Below are 25,516 nucleotides of genomic sequence, written 5' to 3'. Positions count from 1 at the left end.
CCTAGGGTGGGAACCCTAGGGGTGGCACCCCCTCTCCCCTTCCCCTATATATAGTGGGCACTTTTGGCCATTGGAGATTAGACTTTTCCCTCTCCCTCGACGCAGCCCTGCTCTTCTTCCTCCTCCTCTCTGCCGGTGCTTGGCGAAGCCCTGTCGGGAGACCTCGTCTCTCCATCGACACCACGCCGTCGTGTTGCTGGAGTTCTTCCCCAACCTCTCCCTCCTCCTTGCTGGATCAAGGTGCGGGAGACGTCACCGGGCTGCACGTGTGTTGAACGCGGAGGTGCCGTAGTTCAGCACTAGATCGGAATCGCTGCGAGTACGACTCCATCAACCGCGTTCTAGCAACGCTTCCGCTTAGCGATCTTCAAAGGTATGAAGATGCTCTTACCCCTCTCTCGTTGTTGGTCTTTCCATAGGAAGATCTGAATATGCGTAGAAATTTTTTGAATTTATGCTACGTTACCCAACAGGTATCACATGTTAATGCAGTTGTTTCATTCCTCACACGACCCCTTTCAATTGGATCAATTCTCCTTTTTATGTGATCTATATTCCCTACGTGTACCTTTATAATGTTCATTGATACTTCAGAGTAACACTTTTGTTTTGTTCATACAACGCATGAGGACTAACGACAATGAGTTCTAAATCTAATCAAGCAGCCATGATGATCTGAAATTTAGGACCTCACTTTAGGCATGAGAAAAAGAATAATCTTGGTAAGCTAGAGTCTTCTGATCACAATCTTATAGTCTTATGAGTACAACTTTAGTATAAGGGATGGAGCAAATATATTTTACCACATATCAAGTTCACATCATATATAAATTTACAGAACTTGCACAAGCATCCTTGTGACTAATCCTTGTGTGGCTCGATTAACTTTTGTTATGCCTCGACAACCTTAAATATTCTGCATGAAAATATAAGTATATAAAACATTTTTTGGTCTTGAATGTAAGAAGTTATACATAATAGAAACACAACACAATATACTTTATAATCAGATTATACTGATTGAATAAAGTTAAACCATGCATGTTTTTAGGTCTACATGATGCATTTTCTTGAATGGTGTTTGGGTGTCTCAGCAATCTACACCAATATCCACTCCATTAAACAACATGCGCCGCCAAGGAGGAGGTGTCGCTGCCGTCGATTGGCTTGTTCTATGTCAATATCGATTCGGTCTTTCGGGATCACATGGACAGTGTCTGGTAGCCTGTTGTCAATCTTTTCAGGGAGTTACCATGCTAGAAATGGCATAAGCACTTTGATCCGGCCTTACTTTTCCTCATGACGAAGGTTACCACAAGTTTGTGCTTCAATCTTATTTCCAGACTTCGATTCATAAACTGGATGCAAAGGGTTGGGACCGGTCTCAAGTGAGTGCTATTTGTCACATATAGAGTCGATGTTGAATTTGTTTACTTCCGCTGTGTTCATGCTTTCGCTCAAGGATTTCACAAAATTGTGCTTCAATCCGATTCCGCAAAATTGTGCCTCGGTCATATCTCCATAAAATTTAACGTAATTGTAGAACCGTCTTTATCTAAAAAAAAATCCCTTCTACAACGACATAGAAGACATGAGTGAGGGAAGGATGACACAAGGGCCGGCCTTTTTATACAGATTTTCATAAATTAGTTTTAACTTATAATTATAACATTTATCGTGTGCTACACGTGCATGCTTACTGGTCAATAAACAAAAGGAAATAAAATCACCCTTTGGATTCGATCTGGAGCCGGACGTGTCCCATCGGGAAGCTTCCGAGACTGCACCACCCGTCCGTCGAGTCGGTAATGTCTTGCCGAGTTTGCCCCTGGCCCTTGCAATTATATAACCGCCCCGTGCCATCGGCGCCGCACCGTATAGCTACCAAAGGCACAGATCCAGCCCGGGCCGACCACCCAATCCCCACCTCTCGCGATTAGGGTTTCCGCCGCCGCCGCCGCCGCCGCACGTCTCGCCCGCCGGCCGCTCCTCCTCACCCCCTCCCCAGCGAAGCTCCGGCCGCCGCCGCCATGTACGGCCACCGCGGGTAAGCCCCTCCCTCACGCCTCGACTCGCCTCGGTACGGGCCGGTCTCCGATTGGGCTGCCTAGATTGTTCAGGCTGCTAGTTTACTCGTTGATTGATTTCGGCCTAGTGGCCTCTTCCGGTTGCACGGCTAGCCTCCCTGTTTTGGGATTTGGAAGGATCTCTAGTTTGTTTGTGATTCGAGTTTTGTCTGCGAATCTGCGCGGTGGTAACCTGCCCAAGGTCAATTCGAATTCTTAGTCCAATCCATTTGGGTTGAGAACGAATTATTACTAGTATTTTTACTAGCCGTGTTTGGTGATGTACAAACTCGGTCCTAAGTTAGGCCTTATACATCGTGGTTGTGGTCTCAGTGTGTAATCCCGCATGGTAATTCTGATGCATAAAACTTGGTTTGGTGTGTGGAATTGGCAACCTGTAAGTTGTTAGTTTACTTGCGGATCTGGACATAGTTATCCCTTAATCCATGTAGAGCATTTTCTGTTTGGTCTGAACCTGTCTGTAATGTCAGTTTTCATGTGTTAATTTTGTTGCGAAACTTGTAGTTGTGTTAACCTTAGTCGGACCCATTTAGGCTGTATATCGACTTAACTTAATGTTGCAACGGTAGAAGCTGATCATTTGGAAGAAGTAAAAACCTGTTTCCTGGGTGCACTTGTCCAAACTTGTTGCTTATGTAGGCCTTTACATCATAATGAACTATGCTCATGGTGTCCATATATACTTCCAGATGTTAATAATCTAAGCATAAAACTTGGCTGGTACTATGGATAGCTCACGCTTTACAACATTAAAAAGGGAAGTATGCTCTGTTAATAATCTGCACGCAGGACAAAGCTTGCCACCAGGTTTTATACTAATATAATGTTGATAATTACTGAAACTTGACCTGTTTTATCTTTTTGCCCACGTAACACTTGGATTAGATAGGAACTATTGGATGTACTTTGCTCCTCTGTTTTTAAGCACAACATAATATTTTGCTATCACCTTTTTACTTGCATTCAAGTAATGGATGCCGTTGCATTTCAGTTCTATTTACTTGCCAAGCATTAATACCTTCTGTAGATTATTTAATTTATGCGCAATTACTTCTCTTCATATGTTTGGGTTATTTTTTATGAAAATGGGATTGAGAGATGGGGGGATATTCTCCTTTTTCTTTTTGGGATTGGATTATTTGAAGGGCAATGATGGGAAGCGGGGGGGTTTCGGATGGGTACGAGGGATCAAAGAGGCCACGAATGATGGAATCGAATCCATACTTCGCAGTGAACGCAGGGAGCCCGTTGGACGTTTCAAAGCGGGCCAGGATGATGGAGCCAGGCCCCCCATATTTTGCAGGCATGGGAAGCAGCGCTGGTGGCAGCGGCAGCAGCTTCTACCCTAGCTACGGCGGCAACTTGGCCGGTGCTGCTGGGGTTAACAGTGGCATCCAAAACTTTCCAGCGGTCCGTCTGCGAGGGCTCCCTTTTGACTGCGAGGATGTTGACATCAGCAAGTTTTTTTCTGGGCTGGACATAGTGGACTGCCTCCTGGTCCACAAGAATGGGCGCTTCTCTGGCGAGGCCTTTGTTGTCTTCCCTTCGTCCATGCAAGCAGAGTTTGCGCTGCACCGCAACAGGCAGAACATGGGCAGGAGGTACGTGGAGGTTTTCAGATGCAAGAAGCAGGAATACTACAGCGCAATAGCCGCTGAGGTGAACCAGGGTGGTGCTCTCCTCGAGCCTGAGCACCGGCACTCCTCGCCTCCTCTACGGCCCAGGAGGCTGTCTGAAGACAAGAGCAGCATGGAGTACACTGAGGTGCTGAAGCTGCGTGGGCTCCCTTACTCCGCCACCATAGAGGACATCATCAAGTTCTTTGTGGAGTACGAGCTGACGGAGGATAACGTGCACATTGCCTACCGCTCGGACGGGAAGGCCACTGGCGAGGCCTTTGTGGAGTTCCCGACGGCCGAGGTTGCAAAGACTGCCATGTGCAAGGATAAGATGACCATCGGTACCAGGTACGTGGAGCTGTTTCCATCGACCCCTGAGGAGGCGAGCAGGGCGAAGCCGCGGGGCAGGCACTGAACGCAGCTTACCACAAGACGCTGAACCCTGGGTGTCAGAAGGGCATAATCTTGTTCCGGTTTAGCCTTTGTGCTCTCATCATGCTTAAAAATTGTATCTCTGTTGGATTGTGTTAGTTCGCGCTCCTGTTTCTGATGAGACGGTCTCGTACTGCGTCTTCAGGGTAAAAAACTGTGTATGAGATACTTTGCTGAGTTTGTAACTGTTACCATCCTTTTTTGAAAAAGTGCACTTGTACCTCATGATATTATTTCTTTGTGATGTGATTTGAGATTATCTGTAACCTTTTTGGTGACGCCTGGGGATGTTTGATGACTACAGTTATGGATGTGGTTTTCTGTTACTCATCATGTGAAAATCCTTGATTGTGTATTCCCTCATGGAAGGAGTCTGGTACGTACTTAGTACAGGAACAGAGGATAGAGGATGCAGAACCAATGCGTCAATTTACTCTTCTGTTTCTAAATTCTCCCTCCATCAAAGTATATTGGATGTATTTCACAGGGTTTTTGGACTTAGATGTTCTTTTATTGGTAGAAAAACCGAGCGGACGAGTTGTAAAAGCGTCTAATTAATTGCAAAACTGACGCATTAGTAACCCTGTTCACTAAACGAGCGACTTTCTTGCATGCATTGATGAAGACGGTTTTCTAAACATCTCAATTAATAGGCTAATTAATGTCATGCGTCTTATTTCCTTTTAATTGTAAAAAATTATCGTTTTGGAGATACGTCCAGTATACTATGACGAAGGAAGTATAAGTTTTTTTAGAGTTTTAACTAGAAAACTACGTATGGATGTACTTCATCCGTTTCTAAATATAAGTCTTTAAAGAGGTTTCACTAGTGGACTACATACGGATGTATATATACATACTCTAGAGTGTAGATTCATTCATTTTGTTCTGTATGTAGACTCCTAATAAAATATCTTAAAAGATTTATATTTAAGAACGGAGGAAGTATATATACATACATTAAAGTATAAATTTATTTATTTTGCTCCATAGGCAATTACACATTGTTAACACATTTTTATGGTAGGTTTCAATGCAAATACCAGTCTAGCTGTCTGCAAGAGGCATAGTAGACTATGGCAAGGCATACCCTTCTAGCGGTCAGTTCGCCTCTGCACAACCTTATCTAAGCACCTGAGAATTGTTCTGTTTATTCAAGAAAAGCCGGGCAAAAATATGCACAACACATAATTATGCCTAACTTTTTCTAAAGGGCTTACAATCACACCTAACTAAGGTGGTGTTTCTTTTCAAGTGACTAGATTTTTTTAGTCTCAGCGACTAAAAAAAAAGTCCCTTCAACAGAGAGTTTTTCTATTTCCTTAAAAAAAAGTCCCTCTTGTTTCTTTATCTAGGGACTAAAAAGGACTTTTTAGTCTAGTCCCTAGGTAAAGAAACACCACCTAAACTAGGAGAACAACACACCTGACATACAGGCCCACACTTAAGTGCCATTCAAGGCATAGAGGTTCGCCTACCCGTGCCTAGCCCACCATCACATTTAAGGTGCGCGTCATGTATGTGTATTCGGCAAATTAACCCACCATATTATTTTGGTATTCATTAATTCGTAATATTAAGTGCTAATCTTGGTCAAACTTTGCGTGGCACCATGTCCCAAAAACCAGTGCACTTCAGGCCTACCTCGCCATGGAGGACATTAGCCATGATAGGTTGGCTTTCACCTCGGAGATGTAGTGGTTTGTGCACTTCCAATCAACAAAAAAAGAGATGAGGTAATCGGTGCCAGCGAGATACATTTGACCTCTTCATCATGATCAGAGCCTTAAACACACCAATCATCACCTCGGCATTCTACCATGTGTCTTTGGATTCTTAATTTTAAAAATCCAATTGTTTCACAGAGCAAACATACCACATTAATCAAATTGAAGAAGCAAGTCTAATTTTTTTGCTACAACAAGTACAATGTAACATACTCACTCCTATGAAGACATGCAGATACACCATACCCTTATGAGAGAATGAGCCCGTAAATATTTAGATGGACAAAGTCAAAACATGCAACTCATAGTCGACAAGCATGTCATATTCATAAATCTAGGATAGGGTGAGCATCGATGTAAAGTTTAGACATTGAACTCACGTTGCAAGTTCCATAGCAAGGAATCTAACCAACTAAGCGCACTTTGCATGTATGTCTCAAATTCAGTGTAGATACTACATGTCAACTTAAATATTGCTCAACACTCGGCCATGCTTAGGATCGGTCCCAACCATGTTCATGTAGAGGTAGGTCTAACATTTAGAGCATACACTACATGGCAAGGTAGGCCTAACATTTAGGATGAACAGTACATGTCCGTGTTCTAAATCGATCACAATCATGTCCATCGAGAGGAATGGTTTGATCAACTAGCTATAAAGCGACCTATGCATCATTGCGATTACATGGGATCCTAATCAAATGCAAGGTGCTACAGGTAGCATGTGGTTGGCATTATATCCATATATAGAACATTAGCACTATTTCGTGCACTTCAATCATTCTCGTTCCGAGCTCTCTCTTGTTGAAATTTTAAGCTTAGATTATCAAGGAAGCAATATAGATTGTGTAAGGATTATCTAGGAATGGGAGGACTCGGGATGGCAAACACACAAGCCTTTGCACATCATACTTCTGAACTTCTTTGATATCCGTTCCGGTCGCCAATGATGATGACAATCAGGCCATTGCGTTGTAAGGTATTGAGACATCATTGTAGCATGACTCATTTTTTTTGCAAAAAGGCCTAACTCAGTATATTAAGTATGTCACGTCCTTACAAAAACACCCTTCAAAAGAAAAAATAAAATTACATCCAAATCCTTAGGGGTGCCGAAGTCTTCTTCCCCCTGCATCTATTGGCGGCACGCCCTGAGCAAACCTCACTGCCAGCCGTTGCATTGAAAATTCACTTCTAGAGAAAATACTTGCCACAACTTTAGTAGGTGGCGCCCCATTTTCAATCAAGTTCATCACTATTTATCAACGCGGCTAATGTAATAGTGATGAACTTGATTGAAAATTCACTTGTAGAGAAAAGACTTTCCCATGGCTCACGTTGACATATTTTGTTCGCCGTCACTAAGACAAGACCACAGTGATATCGTTGGCACATTTTTGAACGCCACTTGTAGGTGGAACTCATAATAGTAAGCAGTCACAACTTAGTGGTGACGTGGCATAACGTCAAGCGTCACCACTATTAGGATTACTTGTGGCTTGACATGCTTTGCCACCTCACCACTATATGACACGGGTCCATTTCTTGAAATTACTTTTTTTGTAATTATTTATTCTTAATGGAATAAAATGTGTTTTAAGTATTCGTAAATAATTTAGCTAGGAACTCTTCGAATTATATTTATTAATGTAATAATATCATTTTTAAAAGGTGAACATCTTTGTGTTATATTGTGTGTCTTTTAATAGTTTTACCATTTCTTTTTCCGTAAATGGTGAATATTTATGTATTATATTAGTAAAAAGTAATAAATATTTTTATTAAAGTAAGTATTTTTATTTGTAAATGATGAAATTTTTTATATCATATATTATGTCATTTAGTTGTTTTACCTTCTTATTATTTGTAAATGGTGAACATTCTTGTATTATATATAATAGTGATGAAGTTGATTGAAAATTCACTTGTCGAGAAAAGAGTTTCCCAGGGCTCACGTTGACATATTTTGTTCGCCATCACTAAGACAAGACCACAGTGGTATCGTTGGCACATTTTTGAACGCCACTTGTAGGTGGAACTCATAATAGTAACCAGTCACAACTTAGTGGTGACGTGGCATAACGTCAAGCGTCACCACTATTAGGATTACTTGTGGATTGACATGCTTTGCAACCTCACCACTATATGACACGGGTCCATTTCTTGAAATTACTTTTTTTGCAATTATTTATTCTTAATGGAATAAAATGTGTTTTAAGTATTCGTAAATAATTTAGCTAGGAACTCTTCGAATTATATTTATTAATGTAATAATATCATTTTTAAAAGGTGAACATCTTTGTGTTATATTGTGTGTCTTTTAATAGTTTTACCATTTCTTTTTCCGTAAATGGTGAATATTTATATATTATATTAGTAAAATTAATAAATATTTTTAGTAAAGTAAGTATTTTATTTGTAAATGATGAACATTTTTATATCATATATTATGTCATTTAGTTGTTTTACCTTCTTATTATTTGTAAATGGTGAACATTCTTGTATTATATATAATAGTGATGAAGTTGATTGAAAATTCACTTGTCGAGAAAAGAGTTTCCTAGAGCTCACGTTGACATATTTTGTTCACCATCACTAAGACAAGACCACAGTGGTGTCGTTGGCACATTTTTGAACACCACTTGTAGGTGGAACTCATAATAGTGACCAGGCGCAACTTAGTGGTGACGTGGCATAACGTCAAGCGTCACCACTATTAGGATTACTTGTGGCTTGACATGCTTTGCCACCTCACCACTATATGACACCGGTCCATTTCTTGAAATTATTTTTTTTGCAATTGTTTATTCTTAATTGAATAAAATGTGTTTTAAGTATTCGTAAATAATTTAGCCATGAACTCTTTGAGTTACATTTATTAATGTAATAATATCATTTTTTAAAAGGTGAACATCTTTGTGTTATATTGTGTGCCTTTTAATAGTTTTACCATTTCTTTTTTCGTAAATGGTGAATATTTATATATTATATTAGTAAAAATAATTGTTTTTAGAGTAAGTATTTTTATTTGTAAATGATGAACATTTTATATCATATATTATGTCATTTAGTTGTTTTACCTTCTTATTATTTGTAAATGGTGAACATTCTTGTATTATATATAATAGTGATGAAGTTGATTGAAAATTCACTTGTAGAGAAAAGAGTTTCCCAGGGCTCACGTTGACATATTTTGTTCATCATCACTAAGACAAGACCACAGTGGTGTCGTTGGCACATTTTTGAACGCCACTTGCAGGACACCAACATAAACATGCCCAAACAAACATGAGAGAAATAAGAAAAAAGACCCCTAAAGTGGCCGGCACTAGGGCATAAGCATAATAACACCCAACAAACATGAGAGAAATAAAAAAAATCACCTAGTTAAAAACGTCCAAAAAACATGAGAGAAATGAAAAAAACAAGATCACCAAGTGGCCAGAGGCCCAGGGGGCCTGCGCGTGAGGCAAGTCAGCATGTAGTAGTAGTCTTTCCATCCATCATGTGTCCTAGGCTCCTAGCCTATCGCGATCGCACTATCTAGGAAAAGATCACCAAGTGGCCAGGGGGTGCCAATCCTGAAAAAATACAAGGAATTTGAAGATCGAATGAGAGGCCCGTCGAAAAAAAACCCCGTCTAACAACAATTTTGTTCTGAATTGTCCACATGGTCCAAGCTAACACCGAAAACACTAGCCAGAAGTTGTGTATCCTCCTCTCGGTCTGGTTAGCACGTGTTTGAAGGAACCCAACCAAGTCACGGGCCTCCTAATCAGGCCCTAGAGCCTCACAAAGAAAGCTCCAAAGTAATCTCATCGACATACAAGAATAGAGAATGTGGGTCCCTGTCTACGGAAGACCACAAAGACGATACACTCCATCCCCAGGACCGTGTCACTTGATCACCTCCATCCCAGATGGAAGGCGATCCGGCGATCCGGCAATAATTGCCAAACAATGATTTTGATATTGAAGGTTAAGATGGATATTCAACCATGGTTAAGATCAACCTCAACCATGTCCATGTAGAGGCAGGTATAACATTTGGAGCCAACGCACATGACAAGGTAGGTCACACATTTAGAGCAGACAACACACGACAACTTCATAACTGAATCCTCGACAGTTGTCTAGACCAATCACAATCATGTCCGGTGGCTATAAAATCTCCGATGCATCCTTGTGATTAAATGTGAGCCGAAGCAAATCCAAGGTGCTACAAAGAGTATAAGGTTGGCATTTGGGTGCATATATAGCATATTAGTAGTACATCGTGCTATTCGGTCATTTTGGTACTGAGTTCTCACGTTGAAATCTCTAGCTTGCCAGATGGCCAAGAAACTAATATACTGTTTTAAGGGTTATCTAGGAATGGCAGGTCTCAGGATGACAAACACATAGGTCTTTGCACATGATATGTCTTGCATTCTCTGTTAAAGTCACCAATGGTGATGATAGATGGAAGGCGTCTTGATGTTAGGATACGGATGTGGTACACACCAATACACGATCTACCACATATGATCCTACGAATCCAATAGCTATTACAGGAATTGGATACACAGATGAAGTAGAGGTAGGGGAAGCGGAGGGGGAAGGGAAGGAGGTAGCCGCCGCCGGTTCGAGTCGTGATCCACTGGATGCCTCTCCCGTCGCCTTGTCTCTCGTTCTTATCGTCTCGGTAGTTCCCGAACGGGCCAGGCCTGTTTGCTGGTCCAAGGGGCCAGCCCAGGTACATGGTGATAGAAGGGCTCCTAACATTCCTCCCTTCTTGAAATGCGGCTTGCCCCCAAGCCGCCGTCATGAAGAGCTCGCCAGGATCCCAGGGTGCTTGAAGGTCCTCGATCATGTCAGAGTCGCCGTGGTAGTTGTCATTGTGGTAGCCATAGTTCAGGTTGGCTTGATCGAGCTTGGAGAAACGGTCATGGTTGAGGTAGTAGTTGTTACCATGTGAAACTTTGTCGAGGAAGTCAGTGTCGTCTCTCACATCCCTCCCTTCTTGAATAGTTACTTGTATACCAGCTGATGTCATGTAGAAGATGTGTGTGACAGAAAGTCTGATAACCAGGATTGAACAACATGGCAAACATCTTGTTGGTTGTTGTAGTCGAGACTTGCACATAAAAGCGGCAACACACTAGTAGAAAAAGGGCTTTTTGTCCCGGTTCGTAAGGGCCTTCTGTCCCGGTTTTGGAACCGGGACTAAAAGGTCGTTACTAATGCCCTCGGCCTTTAGTCCCGGTTCTTACACCAACCGGGACAGATGGACCTCCACGTGGCCGCTGCGGCCACGCCAGGCAGGGGGCCTTTAGTCTCGGTTGATGACACCAACCGGAACCAAAAGACATCCACGCTTCAGCACCTGGCCGAAGCTGAGTTTTTTTGAAAGGGGCTGGTTTAATTAGGGGTTAATTTAGGTTGTTATATACATCAACCAAGGAGCATCCATGAGCAAGCACAAAAAGAAATAATTTTATCTTTCATCAATGAGCATCCATGAGCATGCACAAAATTTCATCACACACACCACCATCATACTTAAAAGTGCAGTAGCAGTTCAACACTATCGTACTTAAAAGGTTTACAATATAAAGATTAAAGCTCCATCAGGTTCTTAAGATCTTCACTCCTGCTTCTTCACCTTCTCCTTCATCATCCTGATGCGCTTAGAGCGGCGAAGCCCCAGGCCAGGCTGTGGGATGTACTCCTCTACCAGAATTGGCATGGCCCTGTCGCCCAGCTATGGGATCACCATCGCGAGGCCATCGTCGCTGCTACTTTTGTTGTAGCCAGAGTCGCTGCTACTTTTGCTATAGCCAGAGTCGCTGCTGTCGTAGACATAGCACCTGTCCCAGTACTCCCTGCTCCTGCTCCCATTGCCTTGCCAAAGGCAAAAAAGTTTTTTTAAAAATGGGTGTGAGATATAGCCTAATGGATAGGAATAAGAGACAGAGCGTACTGGCATCGTCGTCGTCCTGGTAGCGCCTCCGACACATAGTCGTGTCGAACACCTTCACGGCGAATGTGGCCTTGTCGTCGTACCTGAAGACAAGGAAGTACTCGTGCCGCAGGTCGTAGGCATGGACGAACTGCTTCCAGCCACGATCTAGGTACATGCTGTCATCGGTGTCGGAACGCCACCTCCACGCCCCACAGCTTGCGAAGCCCGTTGCCGGCCTGCCTCAGCCTCATGTTCTGTGGCCGATGATCGTCCAACATCTTCACAAAATTGTCCGGCAGCACCTGCCTGCTGGAGGATTTCTCAAGTATAATCGTGAAGAACTCCATCTCTGAAAAGCAGTAGAAGAGACCAATTACTACCCTTTACAACATTGTCAGTACTCGCTGCTCCTGCTCCCATTGTCTTGCGAAATGCAAAAAAGTTTTTTTAAAAATGGGGGTGAGACATAGCCTAATGCAGAGGAAGAAGAGACAGAGCATACTGGCATCGTCGTCGTCCTGGTAGCGCCTCCGACACATAGTCATGTCGAACACCTTCACGACGAACGTGGCGTTGCCATCGTACCTGAAGACAAGGAAGTACCCGTGCCGCAGGACGTAGGCACGGACGAACTGCTTCCAGCCACGATCTAGGTACATGCTTCCATCGGTGTCGAACACCACCTCCACGTCCCACAGCTTGCGAAGCCCGTTGCCGGCCTGCCTCAGCTTCATGTTCTGTGGCCGATGGCCGTCCAGCATCTTCACAAAATTGTCCGGCAGCACCTGCCTGCTGGAGGATTTCTCAAGTATAATCGTAAAGAACTCCATCTCTGAAAATCAGCTGAAGAGACCAATTACTACCCTTTACAACATTTACAGCAACATGATCATCAATATTAGGTAGGACTTTTCTGCATAGTGCTCTTCAATTTGAGCATTCAAAGTACGAGTACTTTTCCAATTTGAGCATTCAATAAGCAAAACCAAATCGTAAAATAAAGTAGTATTCAAATTAGCATGCATTCAATTATAAGCAAAACTACATCATCTCTTGTCATACATATAGCATCACTAATACAGCTAGAACCGTAGCGCCCGACGGGTATCGTCGCGGGCGGTGGACACCCAACGAAAAGGAACCATCACAGGATCATAGCTCCAGTGAGATCCCTGAAGAACCTGCCAGGTATTGGAGAACCTTCCCTCCAATGCAACCATGTAGCGACGGACGTGCTCGTCCTCCTCGCTGACACGGTGACGTACCACCTCCGCGGTGTCCGGAAGCCTCGGCACCGTCACTGGCCCACGCGACCGCCACCAAACAAGGATCGGGTCAACAACGGGCTGCCTCCTCACCAACCTACGCTCCCCGGAAGGTAGCACCTCCCAATACTAGCCGGGCGGAGCCCAGTCCCCGACAGGGCCCCTCTGATCAAGCAGGTGTCCTCCGCCGAGTCGACGACGAGGATGCGGGATAGGCATCGTAAAATGAACTAAAAAATAAACCAGTTCTATTAATTTTCTTGCTAAAAATAAACTACTTCTATATATAGTAAAACGAAGTAGTTTTATTAAATCAACTAGTTCAACTACTAAGCACTTACTATAAATAAATAAAACCAAAGCTATATTAACTATGGTGGTAATACTAGCTGTTAATTATCTGTCTCATATTGCACTACAACTAACAATCTAATGAACAAGAATTAATATATGCCATCTTTTGGTTGGTAACAACATTAGATTAATTCAACTACCATAAGTTTTGCCAAAGTGGCAGAAATGTTTATTCTAGTGAGCAAAAATTGCATATCTAATCCCATTGCTCATGTAGGACAACATAGGATAAGCATATCAAAGGAAATGATGTTCCTAGAGTATCCGAAATGCACAAGTATCCGAAATGCAGAAGTATCCGATATGCAGGACTACCAAAATAGGTCGAGATGCACAAGTATCAGATTCGTAGGACTACCAAAATAATGCTATATGTTTCTTCTACGTTCGTGCCTACAATAATTATTTTTATCCTATAATTGTCACTTCTTTTTCAACAGTAGGCATTATTCCATGGAATTTCTAACATAAGTACTTGTACCTGTTATGGAAAAATGTCAATATCTCCTTGCTTGATCTTAATCAACTAATACGCGAATTTATTTTCTTTAGTTATTACAAACATATGGCACAAGAAATTAAAAACATTGTTAGTTTAATTTAAAAAAAAGAAAGGTTTCGAACAAAGATCTGGATGACTACAAATTTGACATATTTGATCTTTGCATATATATGAACATACAAACATGCATATTCAACAATAATATCACCAAAAAAATAAAAAATAAAAACAATAAATCAAAAAAAAAAAAAACAGAGCCGTGGCGGCGGCGGCTCACATCGGGGGCGGCCGGGGCGTCAGAGTGGGCGGCGAGGTCGACGGCGACGGCGGCGGGGGGCGGAGGGCGAGGGCGACGGTGACGGGCGACGGCTCGGGGGCGGCGGAGGGCGACGGCGACGGCGATGGGGGGCGGAGGGCGACGGCGACAGGCGAGGGGGTGGGCTCGGGGGTCGGAGGGCCACGGGCGATGGGCGACGGCAACGGGGCAGCCTGGTGGCGCCGTGGATGAGCTCGCGGCGTCGTCGGGCGTGGATGAGCTCGCGGCACCGTGAAATCTGAAAATTTCCAAAGTGTTGGCTTATATAGCAAAGGCATTGGTCCCGGTTCATGGCACCAACCAGGACCAATGGCCTCTTTTCAGCAGCCCAAAGGGCGGGAAACAGAGACCTTTGGTCCCGGTTGGTGCCACCAACCGAGACGAAAGGTGTGTTCGCGGCAGTTCCGAAGAAGTTTAGTCCCACCTCGCCAAGCGATGCGCCCTGCTAATGGTTTATAAGCCCCTCTACGGCTGCTTATTCGAAGTGTCTTATAAAGAAAATTCAACCTAAAAATCGAAGGGTGTTTAGGTTGATTTTTCTCTATAAGCGCATCTATTTTGTTGCAATTTTTTTTGATTTTATGAAAACTTTTTTTAGTTGATATTTTTTGATTTTTTAGTTCATTCTTTTTATTAATGTTTTATTTGATTCTTTTTAATTCATTCTTTTTAGTCCATTTTTTAACAAATAAATACCAACCGGGACCAAAGGACGTGTGCTCGCGCGGTGCGGTGCTATGTTTAGTCCCACCTCGCTAGCCGAGAGGGGCTCGGAGTGGTTTCTAATTACTTATTTATTTTCTTTTACGATAATTCTTTTTGCTATTAAAGTTTGTAACAAAATTCTAATTACTTATTTATTTTCTTTTATGATAATTCTTTTTGCTATTAAAGTTTGTAACAAAATTCTAATTACTTATTTATTTTCTTTTATGATAATTCCTTTTGCTATTAAAGTTTGTAACAAAATTCTATATAATTTTAGTTTCAATAATACTCGAGGTTTATAAAAGCTTTTTGTTGATTGCTTTTGTACCAGTTCTAAGGCTGTTACAAAGGCATTTTATACGGAAACTTGTGTGTTAAAAAATGCATCATATTTATACGGAAACTTGTGTGTTACAACATGCATTTCAAATGAACTACAAAAAGGTTGAAAGTTGGCATGGTATCATCATAATAGTTGTGGAGAAAGTCTTCACTTTTTCTTCGCTTGTGTCCTTTCCTTATTGCGCCGTAACCATGGATAATCTTCATCATTTATCAGGATGCTTGAGTCAGCCTTGACTTTGAAGGGAGGAATTTCATGAAACTTTTCATAATCTTCGGACATGTATGTCTTGCCCTCCACTCCCACGATGTCCCTTTTTCCTGAAAGAACTATGTGGCGCTTTGGCTCATCGTATGATGTATTCGCTTCTTTATTTTTTATTTTTCTCGGTTTGGTAGGCATGTCCTTCACATAGATAACCTGTGCCACATCATTGGCTAGGACGAATGGTTCGTCAGTGTACCCAAGATTGTTCAGATCCACTGTTGTCATTCCGTACTATGGGTCTACATGTACCCCGCCTCCTGACAGATTGACCCATTTGCACTTAAACAAAGGGACATTAAAATCTACTCCGTAGTCAAGTTCCCATATGTCCACTATGTAACCATAATATGTGTCCTTTCCCCTCTCGGTGGCTGCATCAAAGCGGACACCGCTGTTTTGGTTGGTGCTCTTTTGATCTTGGGCGATCGTGTAAAATATATTCCCATTTATCTTGTATCCTTTCCAAATCGTAACAGTCGAAGATGGTCCCCTGGACAACGAGTATAGCTCATCACAAACAGTGTTTTCATCTCTGAGACGTGTTTCCAACCAACTGCTGAAAGTCCTGATGTGTTCACATGTAATCCAGTCGTCGCACTACTCCGGGTGTTTGGAGCGCAGACTGTTCTTGTGTTCATCGACATAACGGGTCACCAAGGTAGAGTTCTGTAGAACTGTGCAGTGTGCTTCAGACCAAGAATATTCGTCCCTGCATATTATTGTCTCCTCTCCAAGCATGCCTTTTCCAGTCAGTCTCCCCTCATACCGCGATTTAGGGAGACCTATCTTCTTAAGGTCAGGAATGAAGTCAACACAAAACCCAATGATTTCCTCTGTTTGATGGCCCATGGAGATGCTTCCTTCTGGCCTAGCGCGGTTACGGACATATTTCTTTAGGACTCCCATGAACCTCTCAAAGGGGTACATATTGTGTAGAAATATGGGGCCCAGAATGACAATCTCGTCAACTAGATGAACTAGGACGTGCGTCATGATATTGAAGAAGGATGGTCGGAACACCAGCTCGAAACTGACAAGACATTGCACCACATCACTCCTTAGCCTTGGTATGATTTCTGGATCGATCACCTTCTCAGAGATTGCATTGAGGAATGCACATAGCTTCACAATGGCTAATCGGACGTTTTCCGGTAGAAGCCCCCTCAATGCAACCGAAAGCAGTTGCGTCATAATCACGTGGAAGTTATGAGACTTTAGTTCTGAAACTTTTTCTCTGCCATATTTATTATTCCCTTTATATTCGACGAGAAGCCAGTCGGGACCTTCATACTAAGCAGGCATTCAAAGAAGATTTCCTTCTCTTCTTTGGTAAGAGCGTAGCTGGCAGGACCTTCATACTGCTTTGGAGGCATGCCGTCTTTTTCGTGCAAACGTTGCAGGTCCTCCCGCGCCTTAGCTGTATCTTTTGTCTTCCCATACACGCCCAAGAAGCCTAGCAGGTTGACGCAAAGGTTCTTCGTCACGTGCATCATGTCTATCGAAGAGCGGACCTCTAGGTCTTTCCAGTAGGGTAGGTCCCAAAATATAGATTTCTTCTTCCACATGGGTGCGTGTCCCACAGCGTCACTCGGAACAGCTAGTCCGCCGGGACCCTTTCCAAAGATTGCGTGTAAATCATTGACCATAGCAAGTACGTGATCACCGGTACGCATGGCGGGCTTCTTCCGGTGATCCGCCTCGCCTTTAAAATGCTTGCCTTTCTTTCGACATTGATGGTTGGTCGGAAGAAATCGACGATGGCCCAGGTACACATTCTTCCTGCAGCTTTCCAGGTATATACTTTCGGTGTCAGCTAAACAGTGCGTGCATGCGTGGTATCCCTTGTTTGTATGTCCAGAAAGGTTACTAAGAGCGGGGCAATCGTTGATGGTTACAAACAGCAACGCGTGCAGGTTAAATTCCTCCTGTTTGTGCTCATCCCACGCACGTACACCGTTTCCATTCCACAGCTGTAAAAGTTCTTCAACTAATGGCCTTAGGTACACATCAATGTCGTTGCCGGGTTGCTTAGGGCCTTGGATGAGAACTAGCATCATAATGAACTTCCGCTTCATGCACATCCAAGGAGGAAGGTTATACATACATAGAGTCACGGGGCAGGTGTTGTGATTGCTGCTCTGCTCCCCGAAAGGATTAATGCCATCCGCGCTTAAACCAAACCATACGTTCCTTGGGTCACGTGCAAACTCAGCCCAGTACTCTCTCTCGATTTTTCTCCACTGCGACCCGTTAGCGGGTGCTCTCAACTTCACGTCTTTCTTACGGTCCTCACTATGCCATCGCATCAACTTGGCATGCTCTTTGTTTCTGAACAGTCGTTTCAACCATGGTATTATAGGAGCATACCACATCACCTTCGCAGGAACTCTCTTCCTGCGAGGCTCGCCGTCAACATCACGAGGGTCATCTCGTCTGATCTTATACCGCAATGCACCGCATACCGGGCATGCGCTCAAATCCTCGTACGCACCGCGGTAGAGGATGCAGTCATTAGGGCATGCATGTATCTTCTGCACCTCCAATCCTAGAGGGCATACGGCCTTCTTTGATGCGTACATACTGTCGGGCAATTCATTATCCTTTGGAAGCTTCTTCTTCAATATTTTCAGTAGCTTCTCAAATCCTTTGTGAGGCACAACATTCTCTGCCTTCCAGTGCAGCAATTCCAGTACGGTACCCAGCTTCGTGTTGCCATCTTCACAATTGGGGTACAACTTTTTTTTGTGATCCTCTAACATGCGATCGAACTTCAGCTTCTCCTTTTGACTTTCGCATTGCGTCCTTGCATCGACAATGACCCGGCGGAGATCATCATCGGGCTCATCGTCTGGTTTCTCTTGATCTTCAGCAGATTCCCCCATTGCAGCATCATCGGGCACATAGTCTGGTTCCTCTTGATCTTCAGCAGCTCCCCCCGTTGCAGCATCACCGTATTCAGGGGGCACATAGTTGTCATCGTCCTCTTCTTCTTCGCCGTCTTCCATCATAACCCCTATTTCTCCGTGCCTCGTCCAAACATTATAGTGTGGTATGAAACCCTTGTAAAGCAGGTGGGTGTGAAGGATTTTCCGGTCAGAGTAAGACTTTGTATTCCCACATTTACTGCATGGACAACACATAAAACCATTCTTCTTGTTTGCCTCAGCCACTTCAAGAAAAATATGCACGCCCTTAATGTACTCGGAGGTGTGTCTGTCACCATACATCCATTGCCGGTTCATCTGCGTGCATTACATATAATTATGTGTGTCAAAATTAAGAAAATCAGACAAATATCTATCTAAAGTAGGAAAATCAGACAAGTATCATAAAGAAGATAAGAACAAGAGGCTCACCATGGTGGTGCTGGCGACGAGATCGGCGCAGGCGATCAACGACGGTGAAAACGGGGACGGGGCATGACGGACCCCTAAATCTAGACAAATCTCGAAAAAAATGGAGCTCCTAGGTCGAGCTTCGAGAGGAGAAAGCTTAACTAGTATGGCTAGGGCATTTCATCGAACACCTCATGTGCATAGGAGGTGAACTAGATCACCCAAATGCCCTCTCCTTGCCGGATAGAAAAAACAGAGCACTGTGGAGTGCTCTGCCTCGGTGGTGGGTATATATAGGCAAGTTATTTGTCCCGGTTCGTGGCATGAACCGGGACGAAAGCCACCCCTTCTGTCCCGGTTCATGCCACGAACCGGGACCAATGGTTGTGGGCCAGCAGCGAGGACCATTGGTCCCGGTTCGTGGCTCGAACCGGAACAAATGGTTCTACACGAACCGGGACCAATGCCCACGAGGCCCCGGCCGTCCCCCTGGGCTCACGAACCGGGTCTAATACCCCCCCATTGGTCCTGGTTCTTGAAGAACCGGGACTAATGAGCTGGCCAGGGCCGAACGATAGCCCTGTTTTCTACTAGTGTTAGTTTCATCGATGACTATAGCAAGTACTCTTGGATCTATCTTCTCAAGAAAAGATCCGATGTGTTTCAAGTTTTCCTTAATTTTCAAGCACTCGTTGAACGCAAATTTGACAGCAAAATTCTTGCTGTTCAATCCGATTGGGGAGGGGAGTATGAAAAGTTGAACTCCTTCTTCCAAAAGATTGGTGTCTCACACCATGTCTCCTGTCCACATGCCCATCAACAAAATGGGTCAGCCGAACGTAAACATCGCCACATCGTTGATGTTGGTCTATCCCTTCTTGATGGTGCATCTATGCCCCTCAAATTTTGGGATGAGGCTTTCCACACAGCCGTCCACATTATAAACATGTTGCCTAGCCATGTCATCAACTATGAAACTCCCATGGAAAGACTTCTTCAAACTAAACCCAACTACACATCTCTTCGTGTCTTTGGTTGAGCATGCTGGCCAAACCTTAGACCCTATAATAATAAAAAACTTATGTTTCGATCCACACAATGTGTGTTCATTGGGTATAGTCCTCTCCACAAAGGGGTAAAATGTCTAGATGTCTCCACTGGTCGGGTTTACATCTCTCGCGATGTTATCTTTGATGAAACTAAGTTTCCATTCGCCACCCGTCATCCCAATGTCGGTGCTCTCCTTCGCCAAGAAATACTACTCCTACCACCTAGCCTTATCCATCGTGATCATGGGGAAAATAATTGTGTTGATCAACAATGGACTACACGTGCATGAGTCTTGTTCTGATGCAGGTACAATCGGCGTAAAAAATGATGCTCAAAACTATGACCAAATCACTCCATCATCGCAATATTTCATGTGCCCCCCGGCAGGGAGCAGATCTCCCTCGGGATCGCAGTTGCCGCAGACGGACATGGGATCCACCCCGGGATCAGCGCCTGCCGTGGAGCCAGAAACTGCGTCGCGAGCTCCTGCGCATGCACGACGCGGCGGCCCGGACCCTACGGCTGACACGCGCGTCGCCAACTACCGTCATCAGGCAGACCGACCGGCCCTGACAACACGCGAGCGCGTTTACTGCGCGACGACGCGACCGGCGAATCTGCCTCGGCTGCCGCCCCCAACAACTGCCGACACATCTCGGGATCTTCTGCGTTAGCCTCGGTGGATCCTCTCCTCCTTGCAGATACATCAACCGCAGAAGATCCCGTACCAGGTTACAAAAAGGGGTACTTAAGCAATTAAATTACAAAACCAAATTTGGCTTAGCTTGTTCCACAGGTGAACCTGCCACTCTCAGTGAAGCACTGTCTGATGCAAAGTGGAAAAAGGCTATGGAGGAAGAATATATAGCACTATAGAAAAATAAAACATGGCATCTTGTGCCTCCAAAGAAAGGTAAAAATTTAATTGATTGCAAGTGGGTTTTCAGAATCAAAAGAAAGTCTGATGGTACCATAGATCGTTATAAAGCAAGATTAGTTGCAAAAGGGTTCAAGCAAAGGTATGGCATAGATTATGAGGACACTTTCAGTCCTGTTGTCAAAGCTGCTACTATACGACTGGTTCTGTCCATTGCTGTATCCAGGGGATGGAGCCTCAGACAGCTAGATGTACAGAATGTGTTTCTTCATGGTGTTCTGAAAGAGGAAGTTGACATGAAACAACCTCCTGGGTTTGAGAAGAAAAATGCACCCAACTATGTGTGTAAGCTTGAGAAAGCTCTCTATGGTTTGAAACAGGCCCCAAGAGCATGGTACTCACGTCCCAGTCAAAAACTACAAGCCCTTGGTATTAGAGCTTCAAAATCTGATACATCTCTTTTCATCTATAATAAGTCACATACATTTATCCTTGTGCTTATTTATGTTGATGATATCATTGTTACAAGTTCATCTAATGAGGCAGTGACAGGACTGTTAAAGGACTTAAGTGCTGAGTTTTCTCTTAAAGATCTAGGTGATCTTCATTTCTTTTTAGAAATTGAAGTTAAGAGGCATGGAGATGGCCTTCACTTATCTCAGAAAAAATATGCTACAGATTTGGTAAATAGGGGTTGGGTTGCAAGGATGTAAGCCTTCACCAACTCCTCTGTCTAGTACAGAGAAATTGTCACTTACACAAGGAGATCTCTTAAATCAAGAGGACAACACTAGGTACAGAAGTCTCGTAGGGGCACTTCAATACTTAACCCTCACAAGGCCTGACATCTCTTTTACTGTTAACAAAGTATGTCAATTTTTGCATGCACCCACTACTGTTCATTGGACTGCTGCCAAACGGATAGTGAGATATATTAAAAATACTATAAATGTTGGTCTAAACTTCAACAAGTCTTCATCTACACTTGTGAGTGGTTTTTCAGACTCTGACTGGGCAGGTTGTCCAGATGACAGGCGTTCCACTGGTGGGTTTGCTATCTTCTTTGGACCTATCCTAATTTCTTGGTGTGCAAAGAAACAGGCTACTCTCTCTAGATCTAGTACAGAGGCAGAATATAAGGCATTAGCTAATGCCACTACAGAGATCATCTGGGTACAGTCTATGCTAAAGGAACTTGGTGTAAAATACACTCAGGCTCCATGTTTGTGGTGTGATAATCTTGGTGCCACGTACTTATCTGCTAACCCAGTATTTCATGCAAGGACAAAACATATTGATATAGATCTCCACTTTGTCAGAGAAAGAGTTGCAAATCGACAGTTGGAAATCCGTTTTGTGCATTCACGAGATCAAGTGGCTGATGGATTCACCAAGGCTCTATCAACAAAGTATTTTGAAGAGTTCAAGCGTAATCTCAACTTAACGAAGTTGTGATTAAGGGAGAGTATTAAACGCAATATAAGTTTTAGCTTATCTGTTCCTTGAACATGAGATATACCATGTATCAGGATAATTTAAACCTTCCGGTTACTAGAGATAGAACCGAATGCTTTGTTTATCTCTTGTTATCTCTATCTCTCTTTTATCTTGTACTCCAAGTCATGTATGCCTCTCAGGGATCGGCCCCCTGTTATATAAACACGCAACCGCCTGCCAGAGAAGGCACGGCGCTTCCAGCTATCTTACAAGTCCATCATTCCAAACAGTTGTCCATGTCATTTGACAGGAATGATGAGGGTGGCACGAGCACACGCACGAACTGTTTCATGCCATTTGCTGGCTACTGGTTGCATGTAATACATCTCGAGATTTATTTGGAATATAATAAATTACTTAAGACGAAGCCACACTTCCTTCTACATCATGAAAAATCTCGGAGAAACTGAAACAGGTTATAGTGATAAAAAGATGCTCGTGTCCTATATATATAGACAACACAATGAAGGTTGATGTTATTCTTTCTACTTGATGTTTTTTAGTTTTTTACATACTTTGATCGTATAGTGAACCTGTTAGATACTGTGAGATGGAGCCTTTCAGGTACTTGTACTCCTCAGCTAGTCCATACAGAGGAGCTAAATTGGTGAGAACATTATCGATTATCCAACACTGTACAGTGAAAATAATCCTGTCACTAGTCAGTAATTCATGTGTGTGCGTGTATATATTTATAGATAGATATATTGGACGACACTAAATTTTACCTCGATGAGAAGCAGTAAGCGCTTGTCGATATCTAGAATCGATGCCCTTGATCCTGCGTGCAGTACAATGAAAGCAAATATGGCTAATTTGTAGACACTAGCCGGAGGAGAGCCATGCTTGCGCAAGAAAGTTCAGCATACGGAGGAGTTTTAACATGGTCCCTCTTACCTTGTCTTTTCACATGAGATAATAGTATAAAATAGATCTAAGCCTTTTTTTAGCGAATAGATCTAAGCCTTTTCTTCCATTAATTAGTGGTCTAATTAACTATTACCTTCTCGTCTCACACGTAAAAAGATGGGTAAGAGGAACCATGTTAAAATTTACGGTGCGCTATAACAATAACAAAATAAAAAGAAGACGAGAACCGGATTTTAAGACCCTGAATATCTCTGACATGGCTTTGGATTTGTCGACCACATTCCGCAGTCCATAGCCCATGGTCACAGCGTTGAAAGAGCAGTCAGCAAATGGCAGAGCGAGTGCATCACCCTCCATCCATCTGCCGTAACCCAATAATGAAGCAATGGATACTTGATCATAACAAAATAAACTTGACATACTACTAGAGTTACTTACCTGATGTTGCTGTAGCAAGGCTTCCATTGCCGTTCTGCGCGGCTGGCCGCGGCCTGCAGCTGCTCCCTGGAGAAGTCCACAGCCACCACCTGTCCATCCAAGCCGACCTTTTCCGACGCCAGCAGCGCCAGGTCGCCGGTGCCGCAGCAGAGGTCGAGAACGCGGTCCCCTCGCTTGGCCATGGACCAGGAGACGCACATGCGCTTCCACGTCCGGTGCTGTCCCAGGCTGAATACGTCCATGATCTGCATGGCATCCAGCAACACCCGGCAGCAGTCAGTCAGTCAGTATATGACAGACACCATGGCCGATGGACACAGGTGCGACGCGGCCGAAGAGTTCCTTGCGCTCGTCGGCGCCGCCTATTGAGCAACGCACGCTGCGTCGTCCACCGGCCAGGGTCCAGCCGACCGCCGCTAAGGTGCTCATTCTCAACAAGCTATTGGCCGTGGGAACAAGCGACTAACAAAAGTGCTACTCTTATATACAGCTTCTACGATGAGAGTTCTCACCATTCATCTCAGGTCTCGCAAGATAAGACTTCTCACAAAATTCCTATCCATTCATTTTTGTTTCTTTGTAGTAACTAGCATGGTGACCCGTGCATTTACCCCGCTAGATTTGTTACCACCCAATTGCCACAGTTGTGTTTTTCTCTATCTACTCCCTCTTTTTCGGTTTGTAAAGCTCAAATCTGAAATCTTATCAACCAAGGTGAATTATGATTAGATGTCACTAGTTTTAACTAGCCAATGAAATATTTCTCACATATTCAATTTCCGAGGCAATAAATGTAGCATCCTCTTTTTCATTGGACTTGCATCATGGATGTAGAAAACGATGCATGCATAGCCACTCATTTCCTTTCTCTAAACTCTATGAATTAAATATGGCATGGGACTCAAAGCACTTTAACTTAATTAGACTCAAAATGAGTCAAATATAATAAAAATATGAAATTTTTGAGATAAGCCCTATAAACCGGAAAGGAGGGAGTACCATAATTGTTTTAAAATGCTACTTTGCCAATACGATCAGTACTAGGAAAACCCCTAGCAATAGCGTGGGTCAAAAACCTATATGTAGTGCCGGCGGCCGCGCTATCGATACGGCGCTACAACTAAAATTTAGAAGTAGTGTCGTTTGCCCATCGATACTGGTAACTGAGTTAGCAGTAACGTGCTTTTTTAACCCGCCTCACTACTAACCGCGCAAATTTCTTTTTTAATATATATATTGTATTTACGCACGGTTATATATATTAATATACAACAATAATAACAATTGTGTAAAAAACAACATTTAGATTAAAGTGGATGGGTGGAAGTGATCAAGTTGGGTTAGAGTCGCAACATCATATTTTCCTCTAATTCAACTTGGTCACTTGCATCCATCCACGTTAATCTAATATTTGTCATATAACATATCATCATCTTAATAATTTAACAACTCATCATCATATTAATAATCTAAAAACTCATCATCCTCTTAATCATGTAACATCTCATCATCATCTTAATCATACCAAGTTAATATGTCACAAAATAGAAAACCACTATAATAATCATCATCCTAATGGACCATGCCAAGTTAATATATATCATAGGATCTAGTCCTCTCCTAGGTAAAATGTTATAAAATAGAAAAACACCTAAGTCTCCATGATGAAGTAAAGAGATCCAACGATTTCTAACTTTTGGTTTGCGATCCTTCTTTATTTCTCTCGATGCTTTAATTTAGAGTTTTCCTCGTGGTTTGCGCTCAGTCGAGTATTTAAAAACGAAAGGACACACGTACGGCTTATAATTGTCATCTCACTCTTGGGGAACGCCGCATGGGAAATAAAAAATTTCCTACGCTACCTACCCAAGGTTTTTAGTTATAG

At 43.2% G+C, this 25,516-nt stretch overlaps 2 protein-coding genes across 2 annotated transcripts; one reads left to right on the top strand and one right to left on the bottom strand.

The window, feature by feature from the left end:
* Positions 1 to 1,872: 1,872 nt before the first annotated feature.
* On the top strand, positions 1,873 to 4,368 carry LOC123401413 (G-rich sequence factor 1). The gene is made up of 2 exons (XM_045095205.1): positions 1,873 to 2,047; positions 3,233 to 4,368. The coding sequence occupies exons 1-2, from the start codon at positions 2,031 to 2,033 to the stop codon at positions 4,119 to 4,121; spliced, it is 906 nt and encodes a 301-aa protein (XP_044951140.1). The 5' UTR covers positions 1,873 to 2,030; the 3' UTR covers positions 4,122 to 4,368.
* Positions 4,369 to 9,857: 5,489 nt separating this feature from the next.
* On the bottom strand, positions 9,858 to 24,060 carry LOC123404899 (ubiquinone/menaquinone biosynthesis C-methyltransferase UbiE-like). Its single transcript, XM_045098823.1, has 7 exons — positions 23,932 to 24,060; positions 23,632 to 23,876; positions 23,421 to 23,554; positions 23,074 to 23,104; positions 22,839 to 22,981; positions 10,430 to 10,890; positions 9,858 to 9,998 (listed from the first exon to the last, which is right to left on the bottom strand). Exons 1-7 carry the CDS (start codon positions 24,058 to 24,060, stop codon positions 9,858 to 9,860), a joined length of 1,284 nt encoding a protein of 427 aa, XP_044954758.1.
* Between the last annotated feature and the right edge of the window lie 1,456 nt (positions 24,061 to 25,516).

Source organism: Hordeum vulgare, chromosome 6H (assembly GCF_904849725.1).
Source record: "Hordeum vulgare subsp. vulgare chromosome 6H, MorexV3_pseudomolecules_assembly, whole genome shotgun sequence".
In the NCBI taxonomy this organism is placed as follows: Eukaryota; Viridiplantae; Streptophyta; class Magnoliopsida; order Poales; family Poaceae; genus Hordeum; species Hordeum vulgare.
This window is presented reverse-complemented; position numbering and strand designations above follow the sequence as displayed.

What these genes read in the sequence shown, in the direction of transcription:
- LOC123404899 (XM_045098823.1), bottom strand. Translation starts at nt 24,060, where the DNA reads ATGAGCACCTTAGCGGCGGTCGGCTGGACCCTGGCCGGTGGACGACGC. An exon ending in CTGTGTCCATCGGCCATGGT is followed by an intron (nt 23,877 to 23,931) that starts GTCTGTCATATA and finishes GATGCCATGCAG; the next exon opens with ATCATGGACGTATTCAGCCT. An exon ending in ATTCAGGGTCTTAAAATCCG is followed by an intron (nt 23,105 to 23,420) that starts GTTCTCGTCTTC and finishes TACTGCACGCAG; the next exon opens with GATCAAGGGCATCGATTCTA.